Here is a 16,616-nt window from a genome sequence, read left to right on the forward strand (position 1 = left end):
GTTTTGCTCTTGCGGACAAGTCACAGATTACCACTTGGATGGACAATAGAGTTGGCTTTGCTCGCGTTTCATGGCAAGGTCCGATGCGCTGCCATCGGCTCTTAATTTGTTGACTTATTTTAGCAATCGGCAAATTTGGTAAAAGGACAGAATCAGCTGAGAAATTTCTTCTTCAAATAAGAGGGGTTTTTTTTACAATGAAGAGCCGATTGCTCAAGAAAGGAAGAACAAAAGAAGAGCCGATTGCTCAGGGACTACTAGTCCTACATTTCTAATCCTCGCTGGCCTCGTCGTCGGCATCGTGGCTGCCGTCGGCGCTGCTTCCAGAGAGTTCCTCGTCGCTGCTGCCCCAGCCCTCGGCCGGAGCCTCTTCTTCCTCGTCATCATCATCGTCCTCGCTGTCCGCCCAAGCGCGGAAGCGCTTCGCCGGCGGATACCCAGCGGAGGAGGAGGAATCATCCTCCTCCTCTTCCTCTTCTTCCTCTACTTCTTCTTCTTCCTCCTCCTCGTCGGAGGAGGTGGAGTTCGCCCAGGAGTGGAGGTCGTCTTCGCTCTCGCTCTTCAGTTCCCCTTCGATGAGGAACTCGAGGTCATCCTCCCCATCGGTCAGAGGTAAGTCACCATCTGACCCGACGAGTGCTTCGGGTGGGCCATCTGGCACGTGATCAAAGTTCCACTCCTGCTCGCTCGAGGAGGAAGATTGGAGAGAGAGGCCTGAGGAGATGGAGGAAGAGGAAGACATTGCTACAGGGAAAGAGGGTTTTTTAGATGCCGATGGCCGGAACAGAGCAAGGGGATGAAGTGGCGAACCGTTCGGCACAGTTAAATAAAGGGGGTATAGTGGAGATTTAATGCCATTACGGTTTCCGAGGGAGTGATGTTAAAGCTATCAAATCTTGCAAAGAAGTTGAGGAGGCACGGCATCATTATGGAGGATACTGCGACGGTTCTGCCACGACATGACCCGACGAAGGAAAAGCAGAATGATTTTAGAATTGTCATTTCCAAAACCAGGGGGGCATGTGTTATCACCAGAATTTGACCGGATCAGAGGTGGGCCGCGATTGGAGATGGGCTTGAAGGATATACATGGAAGAAATACATGAATCGGCCTTATATGCAAAGTTTGGGCTAGTTTGCCCGTGTATCTGTAATATAGTAGGATACGTGTCGGTTAGATAGAGTTTGGCTCGTGCCCGGTTGGGATATTCCCACGTTAGAAAGTCTACGGACTATAAATATGTATCTAGGGTTTATGAAATAAACAACAATCACGTTCACCACAAACCAATCTAGGCGCATCGCCAACTCCCTTGTCTCGAGGGTTTCTTCCGGGTAAGCATCATGCTGCCTAGATCGCATCTTGCGATCTAGGCAGTACATGTTTATTTGTTGTTCATGCGTTGCTCGTACTGAAGCCTTTTTGATGGCGAGCAACGTAGTTATCTTAGATGTGTTAGGGTTAGCATTGTTCATCGTATCATATGCTGTCGTCGTGCAACCCTTAGACGTCTAGCTGCCCTTACACCTATCTTAGATGTAAGGGCGGCACCCCGCTTGATCATTATTTAGTAGATCCGATCCGTTATGATTGCTCCTTGTTCTTCAAGGATTAGTTTAATATCCGCATAGTTAGGCCTTACAAACGGGTTGAAGGATCCAGTGGCGCGTAGGGTGTAGTTTGCTAGCCCTAGACAGGATGTTCCGGGGATCAACTTCGTGTTGGTTTTTAGGCCTTGTCTAGGGTCGGTTTACGATCACCATGCGTGGCCGCCAGGCTCAATCACGAGTAGGATGTTCCGGTTATGTGGTGAAAACCCTAAATCGTAGTAGGTCGTTTTAGCTGTATGTTGATCAAGCAGGACCACCATATATTCGTACACCTCGTACGGATCATGGGTGGATCGGCTCTTTGAGCCGATTCACAGGACAACCTGAGAGCCGATCGAGGCTCGTATTTAATGTTTACGTGTATGCCATGCAGGAAACTAAGCGAGGCACATCCATCACCTTCCTGACCAGGTATAGGTCAGGTGGCACGCCCTTGCACCAGCATCGGACGTGCGTGCCGAGTCTTTGCGGGCCGTCGCTCGGAGGGACTAGGGCCAGCCGCAGTCCTGGGAGCCTCCCGGCTCTACTGTGTTGCCCGTCGCTGCTCGCCGGTGGGTTTCTGACCGCAACAAGGAGGGCTTCACACAGAGTGATGAAGATGGAAAGGTGGAGAATGGAATTGGGAGTCAGCTGCCAGAGCTGAATCCCGTAGAAGAAAAGGAGAGAGCAAAGAAACTCGTGGGCAGGGAGAGAAAGCCCTTGAAAAAGGAAAGCAGCGAACATAACAATAAAGCCTTTTGCAGGCCTTGGGCGGGAGGAAGGACCTGGATGAAGGAAGTCAGATTCGGTAGATGAGATGAGGCCGAGCGACCTCAACTTGTTCTCCTCGCGCTTGGAGATGGTGCATGCAGACCAATCAAGGCCAACCTTGGCCACGACCGCAGCAGCGCTCGAGCCATCGGTTCCTTTATTCTTGCCCGTGGTGGCTAATCTCTTCAAAGAAGAAGCAATGGCAAGGAGGAGGCAAGGAAGAAGATGAGCAGTATGGAGGCGTAAAAAGTGAAAACAGGAAAAGGTTCCCTATTTATAACGGGGGATGCTTAGAGATCGTGGCCGTTACTCTGGAGATTGTGGGAAGGTGGAGGAGGATCTAGTGATACACGTGTCCGAAAGGAGAGATAAATCGAGGAGATGCTTCGGTCAATGCACAAGCACTAGTCATTTCCTAACTGATCGCGCAGAAGTAGGGTAGGCCCATCAGGTCATGTCCTGTCAGTCAAACCGCCGCAGTGACTACGTCATCAATGATGTCATAAGAAATATCGACTCAATATGAAGCATCCGAAGGAAATTGAAACAATCGAGTTGCTCGACTTGAGTCTACACACGGTTGCAAGCATCCATGCCTAGACTCGAGGGCTACTCCCATCGGGAGCGCTGAACGCGCACCCGATAAAAACTGTGCACTCGAAGATTTCACACGACCCAGGATCATGCCCGGGAACTTGATTCTGAGTAGGGTAACGCCGTTTTGCCATCGGTAGTTAACCAGTATCGATTTATCGAGTAAAGCTGTGCACATTACTCAACATCCTTTACGTACTACCAGCAAACATAAACTTTACTTGAAGGTATTGAAGACCCGATATAAAAAGATATCGGATGACCATGACAGTCTGCAGAAAACATCGGGAGAAGAAAAACATTCGAGTAGTACAACTTGAGTCTACACACAGTTGCAAGCAGCCGTGCCTAGACTCGGGGGCTACTCCCATCGGGAGCGCTGAACGTGTACCCGATACACAAGGCGTTACTGTTTAAAAGAAGTTAAAGTCTTCCGGCAATTTTGAATGTTTGACAGAAGACAATTTTAGTCCCTGCCCGAAGTTTTTTCGGCCAGTCACTCGGGGGCTACTGATGTGGGCATTACCCTTCGGGTAACTAGAATTACGCTACCTCCTATGGCCCAATCAGGGGCCCATGAAGATCGTCCATCGACCAAGGTGGGCCGTTACGTCGGTTCCAAGGAAGGAATCTTGACGAACAAGGCAAGAAGACGAAACAAGGAAAGTTTAGGTGTAGAACTCTTTGTAAACTAGTCAAACCCGAATAGAACTCTTGAGATCTGGCTCCCAATATAAGGGCCAGGAGAGGGTCTTCCGAGGAACACACAATTATTATAACCATAACCACCGCAAGTCTAGAGCTAGGTCATTGTAGAACTTAGCCTCTCGACGAGATCATAGTTGAAGCCTTCGGCTACCCCATTGTAACCCGATAATTTCAATAATCAAGATCAGATAACCAGGACGTAAGGGTTTTACCTCATCGAGGGCCCCGAACCTGGGTAAATCTCTCTCCCCGCTTGTTTTGTATCCGATGTCTCGTGTTAGCCTGCAGGATTCCGTCTACCCTAAGCCCCAAACGGAGGGCATTGCCGAGGAGTACCCTCGACAGGGAGAGAGAGAGAGAGGAGAGCCAACCAAGGGGCTTATGTTTCTTAGGCACAAGGGGTGATTTGGGTGAGAGGGGCTACGTCTCTTCATATAGGAGAATGTGGTAGGTGAGGAAGAGAAGACTGTTGTCCCTCCCATATGGAAAGGGTTGGCGGGGGCTTGGCCAACCCACACCTTCGTAAAACAACCATAAGTTATTTTAAGCGTCTGACCGACCATGTTCGGTAACACAGAGACATGAATCCAAAAGTCCTTTCGGATCTATAACCAACAACATGGACGTCTATGATGGCGCCTATCCGTACACGAATAACTTTGAGCGAAACTTTGTATTATCCTTTTTCCATTCCCCATTGCTTCACAATATAATGAAAGCCCGAGTTGAGACTTTTGCATCCTCCCGTGATTCAACTCTTGATCCCTATACCAGTTATCTTTGTACTGATTTCATTCGCTTTACTCGTTCCATTTTCCGATGTCCTTGTGATCACTATCACAATGTGTCTAGTCGGCGGTACAGTGACATCGTAATACCGAGAGGGTAAATAGTTAGAGAAAAAATATATCAGTCTTGGACTATATTCATCACCCACAAACTTTCTGATATACGTGAAGGTCACATTTATAATTACCCTATTGAAGGAAACATTTGATTAGTTCTAAGTATATCTTTCGGCGTGTATGTACTTGATATCTTCGTGGTCTAGGGACTTGTCCATATGATTAACACATATTGATAATACTAAAACCAATGATTAAATGTCTCATATCATATCATTCATAAGGGATCTTTTCGGTGCGGTTGTTCTTCTAATAATGCACTCTAATTTTTGATGGCAACCTTTTCTTCATGACTATGCACATGACCATGAAACTTAGTCATCATGCAACACATGAGCTAGTCCTAGAGGGGTGACTAGGGACAATTTGTTTGTCTTTCTCTCTACACGTGCATATGAGTTTTCCTTTCAATCTCGTATACAAAACACATAGAAGTTACAGAATATTGGAATAAACATTAATGATCAATATGGAGTTAAGTGATAATTATTATTGTCTCTAGGGCATAAATACTTCAGTCTCCCACTTAAATGATAGCAACTTAAATGGATGCGATGCATTTTTCACATCTGTAGTAGTGTATAATAGACCGTAAAAAAGATAAGCAATTTCTATATACGTTTCCAGATAGTTCTATTTTCTGAGGTGAGATTCAGTTGGCAGTAAGAATCGAAGAGAGAAGATGCAATTCTTTCTTGGAGAAAGAAGGAAAATTTTGTTTTCTTAGAAAAGAATCGTGAGCTTGTGCAGGTCGCAACCGCAGATTCTTAACTTCATGATAATTTCATTAACAAAATGATCTCACGACATTGTCAAACCAAAGATAAAGAGATTCATGGAGAGGAATGCATAGTCCAACACACTTATATCCTAGAAGAAGAGAAGATATTGTTCTAGTGCAGTTTGGATACAATTGGATTCAAGTACATAGGTGACAAGATGCCCAAGGTCTCAACAGTAACTTCATCAAACCAAAGAGTCTCATCCGAGTCGGGCAAACGACATGTTGCCAAGCAATATCTCTACCCGTTGAAGCCTGAGAGTGGTGACTCTTGGAGAGTCCACCTCACTCTGAAGTCTTGCCATCTAATCACCTTGATCGTCACTTGCCCACCAGCGCACGATGCAGCTCGCCTCGCCATCACGAAAATTGCACAATCCGAACCATCACTAACTTATCATCTAAATATCAACTGATGACCAATAATTTCATTTTATCTCCAAGTCTATTGTAACTGTATTTCACCGCCATGATAAGAACCAACATTTTCTTTTTCATAAATATCAATTTTAATCTTTAAATATTTTAATAAAATATATTCTTAAAATTTATTAGTATGTGCACAGTTGTTCTTGAGAACAATCTCTAGATATAAGCAACCAATTAGTTACATAGTGTCAGGATGTCCTAAGTTAACTAATTAATTGCAAAATGTTGGAGAAAACCTATGAGAGATGCAACATGTTGGAATAAACTGTGTAACAATTCTTCTAAATTTATTTTATTATCAATTGGATCATGTCTTAAGAGAATTAATTGTTATTAGTCTAAACAATAATATTGTTGAAATTGTATTGTGCAAACTGAGCTTCTCTCCCTTAGGTGAAGGAGTGGATGTTCAATCAAGTTGGTCTGAGCTAAATTTTAGTTCTTATATATATTTTCCAGGGTTCTTCTATTTTATTTTAAAAAAATGGGTGGCAACACATATTTTTGACATGTTTGGTCTCTACGTGTTGATACCTTTTACCACCGAAGCCTCGAGAACGAATAAGTATCTAAGACACATTTGTGATAAACATGTTACTAGAGTGTGCTAGTAGTTCACTATAGTAGAGCAAATGAGCAATACATACTCCACGAGCATTTGGACAAGGCGAACATTTTAGAACCTTTGAATTCTAACATGGGTAAAAAAACTAGTGATATCTTAGTCTTTTTTTTGGGTATGATTTGCATTTAATTTAAACTATGTTATAGATATCTAGTTTTTATACATATCTCCCTTGGATCAACTGGCTTAAAAATTCTCAGCGTTTGCGCATAGTCATAATAAGGTCATGTTACTCATGTACGTGAAACTTCCCCTTGGAAGCTGGCTTTGTATGATACCTGAAGCTTATATATATCTAGTATTTATACATTATACATGATCTCTACTCGTGAAATACCTAAGGCGATTTATTCTCTCACAAAATCTTGTTAAATTCTAATGATACAAGAAACTTGTGTGTGTAACTAAAACACCAGCGGTTCCTGTAATTAATAATGTAGGTTAATTATTAGCCAAGTTACTTTTAATTACGATAATGTAACATTAGTTGGAATAAAAGACTTGAACAAGAAGAAGCAATGATCATAGGACAAGATAATATCAAGAATTATGTCACGGAGTTCTACAAAAATGTGTTCGAGGCGCCGGCCATAACTATATTTCTTTAGTCGAATCATAAATAAATGATATCCTGCAAATCTCTCGGGAAGAGAATGATATTATCATAGTCCATTTTACAGAAAAGGAGGTTTATGATGCGATAACTAATGACCGGGTTTTCTGCACCAACACAGGGTTATTGCAGTACTTCACAACCTCAAGCATTTATTAAAAGGTCGGTCACATGGCAGTTTTGCAGAATGGACACTACACATTCCCGCGACTGTGTTGTCAATGCACCCACGTTCACACCTAAACTGTGGTTTGAAAATAGTATATTCTATATGCTGCTATGAAACTACTGAAATCAATCAAAATGTTTAAATTTTTTGTGAATAAAAACAATAATAAACAAGGTAAATAGAAAAATGAATGTAAACTAAAATGGATATAGTTGTAGGACTGAATGGAATAAGAGATGATTTCTAGGCTTCAGTCTCACTAATACTAGATGGGCGAATATATGTGATCCATTATTTACAAGAGGTTCTTAGACAAATAAATGTTCCCCATTTTATTACCGAATTATCACATTGTGTGCACTATGCATAATTATCGCGTGTCACTCGCAAGGCAAAAGTACACTTCTGGACCAAAGGTACTCGTGAACTCATCTTCGTAACTTGTGTACATGAATACTAGATCACAACACATTTTAACTTAACGCACTAGATTATAACTCAACCTAGAACTGAATTAATCACTCACACATGTATAAATAACAAAACATAGATGAATATATTAATTATATCACAACCATGTTCAATCTTACAAATACACAAAGTACGTAGAGAGATGGGGGTGTTGATGGAGATCGTGGTGATGGCCGGCGCACACGGCCTTGGGCTAGCACCCGGTGGTGATGGCGGCACGCCCCTTCTCCTCCTCTTACTCGGATGTATTTATGGTGGAATGGATGAACTATGGAGGTGGCATGGCGGCAGGGCTCCACCGTGTGGAGATGTGTATGAGATTGGATCTTGGGGATTCTCTCCTCTCCTTGATATATCCCTAGGAGGGTCTTCAATGCTCTCTCAGCCGACCTTAACACCTAAGGAAAGTCTAGTAACAAACAGGAACAAAATCTGTGGAGAATTGCATCATCCGGGCGTTTTTGTGGCCCAAAACGCGTGGTACGGGCATTTTGCAGGGTCAGCCCGACCGTACCACTCCCCTTTAAAACCTCTGCCTCCTTTGGTATTTTGGTCGTCATATCTTTATACGAACTCTGATTTAAGTGTTCTTTTCGGCTCGTTGGATTTGTATCAACGAGGGCTACAACACCTTGGTCTTGGATCTTTATTATCTTGTGACAGAAAAATTGACGTTTTCCACCCTTGAAATGGCTAAGTCCTAGTGCATGAAACTCCTCCATATTGCCTACTCTTGTCTCCTTTGTTCGTGATTTTTCCACATAGGTTTATAACACCTACACACGAAAGACAAGGAAAAGTGATAAAATCCTATTAAAACTACTAGTTGTGCAAATATCTCGTGAAAAATGAATCAATACTTGGAATCATACATTTAGGACATAGTCAAAGCTACATAGAGTATGTAATGAGACAAAAAAGTATATGTTTATGTAGTGAGGAACATGTTGCTTTTTGGACTCATCAATAATGCAAATGAAAAGGAATAAGGCGTCGGGGTCAGATGGGTTTCCCGTGGAGTTTTACAAGTATTTTTGGCCGGTTATTGAAGTTGATCTTATGAACTTGTTCGAGTGTTTTCAGCGAGGTGAATTGCCTCTTTTTCAGCTAAACCATGGTACTATAATTTTACTTACCAAGAAGGAAAATGAAGTTTAGGTTCAACAATATAGACCCATATGTTTGTTGAACGTTAGTGTCAAAATTTTCACAAAAGGCGGTACTAGTTGGGTCCCAAAGGTGACACATATGGTGGTTAAGCTGACACAAACTACCTTTTTTTCCATGAGAAATATTTTAGAAGGGGTGTTAATACTTCACGAAACTATCCATGAAATTTATAGGAAGAAAATGATGGGATGTTGCTGAAATTAGATTTCGAAAAGTCATATGATAAGGTCAAGTGACCTTTCTTACAACAAGTATGCGTATGAAGGGTTTTGACAGTGGATTCAAAACTTTATTAGCCAAGGGAGTGTCAGTATTAGGGTTAACAATGATATAGGTCATCACTTCCAAATCAACAAAGTCTTGAGACAAGGTGACCCGTTGTCACCTCTGTTGTTTGAAAAAGTGGCGGACATGTTAGCAATTTTGATTGCCCGTTCTAAGGAAAGCGAACAATTTGATGGTTTAATACCTCATTTGGTTGACAAGGGTATCTCCATATTACAGTACACCAATGGGACAATTGCTTTTATGCCACATTCCTTAGAAAAAGCGCTAAACATGAAATAGTGTTATGTTTTTTTAGGAGTTGTGGGGGCTGAAAATTAACTACGTAACAGTGATGTTTTCCATTTCGGTAACGGTAAGAATGTAAAGGAAAAATATATTACTCTCTTCATGTGTGCAACTAGATGATTCATTTTTAGATATATTTGGTAATACCTATTCACCACCGCAAGCTTATGAATAGGGAATGGAAAGCAATGGAGGATCTCCTTGAGAAAAAGCTCGCAAACTAGGTAGGAAAGCTCTTATCTTATGGTGATCGTTTGGTACTCATTAATTCATTTTTAACGAGGTTACCAATGTGCATGTTGTATTTTTTTCAAAATACCCAATGGGGTTAGGAAAATACTCAATTACTTCAGGTCTAGGTTTTTCTGGCAAAGTGATGGCCATAAGAGGAAGTATACACTGAATCGATGGAACATCATATGCCGACCTAAAGATCAAGGTGGCCTCGAGTGGAGGTTCTGGATATTAAAAATAAATGTTTATTGAGTAAGTGGATCTTTAAGCTCCTTAATGAGCAAGGGGTATGGCAATAACTCATAAAAAAAACAAATACCTCCATTCTAAATTTTCATCCCAAGTGAAGGTAAAGTCTACAAATTCACCTTTCTGGAGAGGTCTTCTGAAATCTATTTTTTTTTGAACAAGGTTCTTTGACAGTTAGTAATGGTGAGGACAATCGTTTTTGGGAAGATAAGTGGATAGGGAATACGTCTTTCTCCGAGCAATAACCATCCTCAGATAACATAGTGCAAACAAATAAAGTTTCGGTTGCTAGTGTTATGTTGCAAACACCTTTAAACATAGGTTTTGGACATGCGATTATTGGTCACACATAGGAAAGATGGATGCACTTGTGTACTCAGTGAATTCATTGTCCACACAACCAAATATTTTTGTTCGGAAGTTAACATTATTTGGTAAATTTTTGGTCAAGTCATTGTATCAGGACTACATGAATGACCATACACAACAACTTCACAAATATATTTGGAAGATGAAAGTTCCACTTAAGATTAGGATTTTTATATGGTTCTTAATTATATCATAAAGTATTGCTCACCAAAGACAACTTAGCGAAAAGAAATATTAGCAATGGATAAAATAATGTTGTTTTTGTGATAAATATGAAACTATACAACATTCTTTTTTCCTTGCCCCTTTGCAAAGATGACGTGACGTATTGCTTATATGGTGTTCAATATTTCTCCTCCCGCTAATGTCACATATTTTTTTGGGAATTGGCTAACAAGTGTCTCGAAAAAAGATAAAATGCAAATCAGAGTTGGCGTTTGTGCTTTACTTTGAGCCATTTGGAACACTTGGAATGATTATATGTTTAACAATGAAAAATTGAATTCTTTTCTGCAAGTTATCCCGTTGGCTCACTAGTACAGATCGGGCCGTTGCACACGGCTGGAATGGTCCGTCACATACGATAAACCTAACCATCGCTATGAAAGGGTAGACGATCCTCCTCCAGAACGCACACGGTTTCTTTATCGTGTGCGATAGGGTGAAATATCGTAAATGTTTTTGTATAAGAAATCATGTGCGAAAGGCCATGTCGCCCCACACGATATTTGTTACTGGACCATCAGCCGACTGGAATATCAGTGCGAAATGCAATAGAGCAACTGGAAATCGACAGTGTAGATTCTGAGTCTGACCATGAATATATGCCACACAGTGAGGACGGTGGAGAGAATTCAGACGTTGTGGAGCTGAGAAGGCATGGTAGAAATTCAAGAAGAGGATACTAAGAGTTGGATCGGAATGAATTCTAAAGCTCCAAATCCAATTGAGCTTGTTGCTAACATGGAAGAACAATTAGAGGGAGAAGAGAAAGACATGAATTTTGATTCATCTGATGAAGGTTACTCATATGATGAAGATTTGGATGGACAAATTGTGAGGAGGAAAATAAAATACCCAAGGTACAACAGTGCCACTGAAATTCCCCACTTTCTAATGACTATGGTGTTTAGAAGCAAGGGTCAGCTAGTCAAAGCGCTGAAAAAATATGGACTTGTTACCAAGAGAAGAATATCATTTGTGAAATGAGAGGCTGATAGAGTGAGTGAAAAGTGTGGTTGGGAGAATTGTCCCCGGCTAATGTATGCAGCAAAAACAACAAGATCAACCAGATTCCAGATTATCATTTTCAGTGATGAGCATCATTGTGCACAAAATAGAGACAACAGACTGGTGACTGCTAAAGTTATTGCCCAGAGATATGAGTATTTCATATTAGCAAATCCAATGTGGAAGATTGATATTATGAAAGCAACAATGTTGTAGGACATGTTTGCTGATGTGACACCTTCAAAATGCAAGCATGCTAAGAAACTTGTGATGGAGAAGTTCATGTCTGGAATGAAGAATGAATACACCAGGGTTTTTGATTACCAGTCGGAGTTGCTAAGGAGCAACCAAGGAAGCACTTTGGCTATTTGTATAGATCCTACCATCATGGATCTGAACATTTTTCAGATTTTTTATGCCTGTTTCCAAGCATTGAAGGAAGGATTCAAGGCAGGATGTAGGAAAGTCATAGGACTGGATGGATGCTTTTTTTAATGGAGTTATGAAGGGGGAATTGTTGTGTGCCATTGCTAGAGATGAAAGTAATCAAATGTATCCACTAGCTTGTGTGGTGGTTGAGATGGAAACATATGAAATTTGGAAATGGTTTATTAGACTGCTAATTAAAGATCTCAACATTAATAATAATCGAGATGGTTGGGTGTTCATTTATGATCAACAAAAGAGGCCCATAAATGATATGAAGAACTATCTAGGTAAAGCAGAGCACATAATGTGTGCTAGACACATCTATGCTTACTGGAGGAAGAAGCACATGGCACATGAGTGGCAAAAGAAGTTTTGGGCTGTTGCCAAAGCATCAAATCAGCAAGATTTCAACTACTATAGAGCTAAGTGGAAGTGGTGTCAAAAAGTAGAAAAGGACACCACTGCAATTCCCAGCTATCACTACTTCACTGCAAGTGGCAATACCTAAATATTCCTCTCATTTTGTAATGTTGCAAACATGGGTCAGTGTGTAATGTTGCAACTTCTTTTGGTTGTGTTAAGATTCTATCAATGCAGTTCTCCAGTTTATGTTGCTGTCAAATTTCCATTGATGTCTAGTTTATGTTGTTGTGAAAGTTATACTCATGTCCAGTTTATGTTACAGTCAAAGATGTTTCTCTCAACTATTTACGCTGTCCTATTTGCATCACATATATTCACAGAAATTTCAAATGTAAACATTGACACCATTAACTTGACAGTAGTGCATTGCTTACAAACATGTTTATGTTGCAGTACTACATTCACAATATCATGTAGACATGACAGTACTACATTTACACTTGTTCACTGCATGGACATCTTCCCTGCCACTAAACCGAACACAAACACATCGAAAGCTAACATAAGATTTTCATATTTCCCCTTCATAGCAGCTATCTGCTCAGCTGATCTTACATAGCCTGAAGCCTGGCCTGTGTTCATGCATCTCTTACTTATTCTTCTACAACCTGAGGAGCGATAACTCGACAGCGCGTAGCCTCCACACTTCATCACGCAAGTCACCAAACAACTCACTCTAGAACTTTGGCAATGGCGGATATGCCATTCAACATACCCACAACCACGACCGCTCTGCGCAATTTGGCCAATGGAAATTAATCAGAGAAAATGGGGGTAGACACAATGAATAACTCACCATCGCATCGACGCAAGCTTAATACCTCAAGGCCGCTCCACGAAATCCTTCTAGGAGCCATCCTCGCCGGATTGGAGTTGCAGAGCTTGATCGGCTCGTACGCCATCGAATTTTTCCGATACAACACTGGTGACCTCGCTTCTGTTCCTCTCCTTACTGAACTTGCGTAGAAGCCAGGCGTGGAAGAAGCTTCCGATGACCATGAAATTCTCCGGTACTCCACCGCCAGTGTGTGCCGATAGCAGCCCCGCGCTCCGCTATCGCCTCCACTACCGACCACGCAAGGAAACCCTAGCTTCGTTCCCCGGTTGCTCTCTCTCTCACACACACACAACGTGCGTAACGGAGGGATGCGTGTAGCCGTTAAGTGACTCTCTCCCAGGCACACCTATGACACTCACGTCGGCCATGTTAGCGTTTTTCAGCCTAAGCTAACTCAGGGTTCTATTTAGACCAGGATCACAGAGTTGAGAGTGCCAAGGATTCTGACTTAGGGGTTCGATTTATCTTTTGGCTACGAATCCAGGGTTTATTTTGGACTTTTTTCTTTGTGGAATGTGTAAGCAGCAGCGACATCATACCGAGAAATTTGTAGTTGAGCCCAACAATGGAGCAGTCAAGCTTTAGTCACACTAAAATGTGCGCTAATGATAACCGTGCCGAGACTGGAACAGATTACCAAGTAAGAGCATCTCTAGCAGATCCCCCATCCGACCCCCATCCGCATAATAACCGCCGATTTCCGGTTCGGAGGCGAAAAAAGGGACCGTTCAGATCCCGCATCGAACCCCCATTTCCAAAAGAAAATCCGGGCCGCCCCGATTCGCATCGTGCAAACCTCAAATAACCAGTTCCGCGAGGCCTTTCGAGAGCGAACACCATCCCGACTTTCACGTTGGCGCCAACGAAACTTCAGCCCGTACAACCTCCGGAGACTACCAAAATACGCCGGAATCGCCGGAGTGAGGGCCAAAATTCACCGGAATTTGGAGAGGGCGGCCTGCGGAGACGGTGGGGGAGCGGCTGCTGGGCGCGGGCGGCCGTGGGGCGTGGCCGGCCGAGCAGCCGGCGAGCGCGGGGCGGGCAAGCTCGTGTCCGGCGCGCGGGCGGGTGCGGCCGGCACGGAGGCGGGGTGGGGCTGCCGACGCGGGGTGGGGGCGGGGGCGGCCGGCGCTGGGGGCGGGCGTGGGCTACAGGGAAGAAAAGATATATTGAGGAAGAAGAAGGGGAAAAAAAGCTGACTGTGGGCCAGTATAAGGAATATGCTGTTTTTGGGTTTCTTTTGCAGTGTCTGAACCGCGAGTCATTTTTTTAGCTGCGATGATCAAGATGCTAGTACTGTAGTGGGTGACATCCATCATGCAGCTGCTGGATCCACATTGGATCAACAAACGGTGACTGATCATATATTCATATGGATTATACGCAGGTTGATCACCATGCTAGTATGCTAGTGCAGTACGATTGTAGGAGGACATGCAGGATCAGTAACTTCGGACATATGTGCAGAGATCCGAAATGAGAACGAACAACAAAGCGCTAATGATGTGAGTAAAAGTGTTGTGGAAAATGATGCAACAACTTTTGGAGGCCTTGCAGTTATTACACACAGTAGATATCACATGCATGCAGGCCAACTAATTATTGGAGTAAGATCTGAGAAGGATGATTAAGTGCGTCGAGTGAGTCTCGCGGAGAGTGGCTTCTTCATCGTCTTCAAGAAGCCGTCCAGCTCTGTGAGGTCGATGACGGCGTCCGTCGGCGCCGCCCAGTGGAACTCACGCACGAGCGCAGCCAAGAAACACTTGAGCATAAGCATCGCCAGGCCCACGCCCGGGCAGAACCTGTGCCCCGCGCCGAACGGCATCATCCTCGACGTCTCCTTGCGCCTCGGCAAAGGGCCGACGCTCTCCGCCTCGCCTCCGGGAAGGAACCGCTCCGGCCGGAACTCGTTGGGGTCCTTCCATTTCTTGCTATCCCTCCCCATGTCCCCCAGCATGAAGAGCACAATCAGGTCGGTGTTGGCCGGCGCGCCGACGAGCACCCCCGCGGCGGCATCGGCCTGGACGTGGCGCAGGGCCATCGGCGTCGGGGGGTGCATGCGGAGGCTCTCGAGAATCACGGCGTGCAGGTACGGCATGCCACGCATGAGCTGGCTCCGGCTGGGGGCGTCGCCGTCGACCTCACGACGTAGCTTTTCCTGGACGTCCGGCTGGGCTACGAGGTGAGCGAGAGTCCACTCGAGGCAGACCGTCACCGAACCTGTGCCGGCGCCGAAGAACTCCAGCACGAGGTCCACCATCTCGTCGTCCCTGAGAGCGCGCCGGCCATCGTGCTCCGTGTCCCCTTCCGGGACACGTAGGTCGATGAGTGTGTCGATGTACGGTCGAAGTCCGCCGTCCTCGCGTGGCCGTCGCCGCCGTGCCCCGATGAGAGGGAGGCACAGGTCGTTGACCCGGCCTTGAAAGGCCAAGAGTCGGCGCTGACGCCTCCAGTGGGCGAGCTTGGCTAGCATGGAGGAGCGAGGCGAGGGCTTGATCTCTCCAATGGCAACCTGCATGCCATGTACCTGGCAGCAGATGTCACGCACGTGGCACTCGTCGACGCTGTCCCCGAAGCAGAGCCGCGCGATGACCCGGAAGACGGCGGACCGGATGTGGTCTCGTATTAGTTGCTCCCCTGCAGCATGCACGGCGCCGGCGGGCTGCAGGGCAGCGACGAGGTCCTGGATGGCCTCCCGCTGCAGCGGCTCGAGGTACCCAAGCCCAAGGCGCGACGGGTGGAGGGTCTCGGCGGTGATATTGCAGCGAAGAGCACGCCAGTGCGGGCCGTGGGGCACGGTGCTTATGTTCTCGTTGCGTCGGCCACCGCGCATTTTGGCCAGATTCACGAAGAAGGGCATGACCGGGCGGGTCGAGAAGCCGTCGGCGTCCTCGACGAGTGCGCGGTGCGCGACGTCAGGGTCGCGGACCCTATGGACGGCCGGCGGAGCTGGAGGAGCAGGGGCACGCCGGCTAGCGCTGTAGCTGCGACGACGGATCGAGGCGAAGAAGCCCAAGAGAACAACGGCAAGGAGCAGAAGGAGCTCCATTGCATTAGTGGTTTAGGGCAGTGTTTGTTTACGGTTCTGTGCCACCGTGCGTGTCTAGATGTCTTTATGTAGAGACGATGGCCTAGCTAGCTTTACTGGCATCCCGGCATGCACGTACGGCGAGTGATTGAAAGTTCTGCCACCGATCAAAAGTGGTTCAAAGTCTTGTAAAATATAAGCAGTTGGTGCATAACAGTGTGTGCAGTAAGCCAGAAGATTGAGCATGTTAAGACAAATGATCTTCTACGAACTACGTACCGTTTGTGATTAAAAGCATCTCCAGCGAACGTCTCTCAAAACGTTCACTAGGAAATTGAGGCGTGCCGAACGAGTTTGACCTTCCCAGCCACGCGTTGTAAAGTCTTTTTTATTTATTTGGCACGGTCTAATATGATG

At 44.7% G+C, this 16,616-nt stretch overlaps 1 protein-coding gene across 1 annotated transcript; it reads right to left on the bottom strand.

The window, feature by feature from the left end:
- Window positions 1–14,613: 14,613 nt before the first annotated feature.
- Window positions 14,614–16,277, bottom strand: LOC127325679 (cytochrome P450 89A2). Its single transcript, XM_051352495.2, has one exon. The coding sequence runs from the start codon at window positions 16,218–16,220 to the stop codon at window positions 14,799–14,801; it is 1,422 nt and encodes a 473-aa protein (XP_051208455.1). The 5' UTR covers window positions 16,221–16,277; the 3' UTR covers window positions 14,614–14,798.
- Window positions 16,278–16,616: the final 339 nt, after the last annotated feature.

Source organism: Lolium perenne, chromosome 4 (genome assembly GCF_019359855.2).
Source record: "Lolium perenne isolate Kyuss_39 chromosome 4, Kyuss_2.0, whole genome shotgun sequence".
NCBI lineage: Eukaryota > Viridiplantae > Streptophyta > Magnoliopsida > Poales > Poaceae > Lolium > Lolium perenne.

Excerpts from the sequence above, each read along its gene's own strand:
- LOC127325679 (XM_051352495.2), bottom strand. The coding sequence starts at position 16,220 with ATGGAGCTCCTTCTGCTCCTTGCCGTTGTTCTCTTGGGCTTCTTCGCC.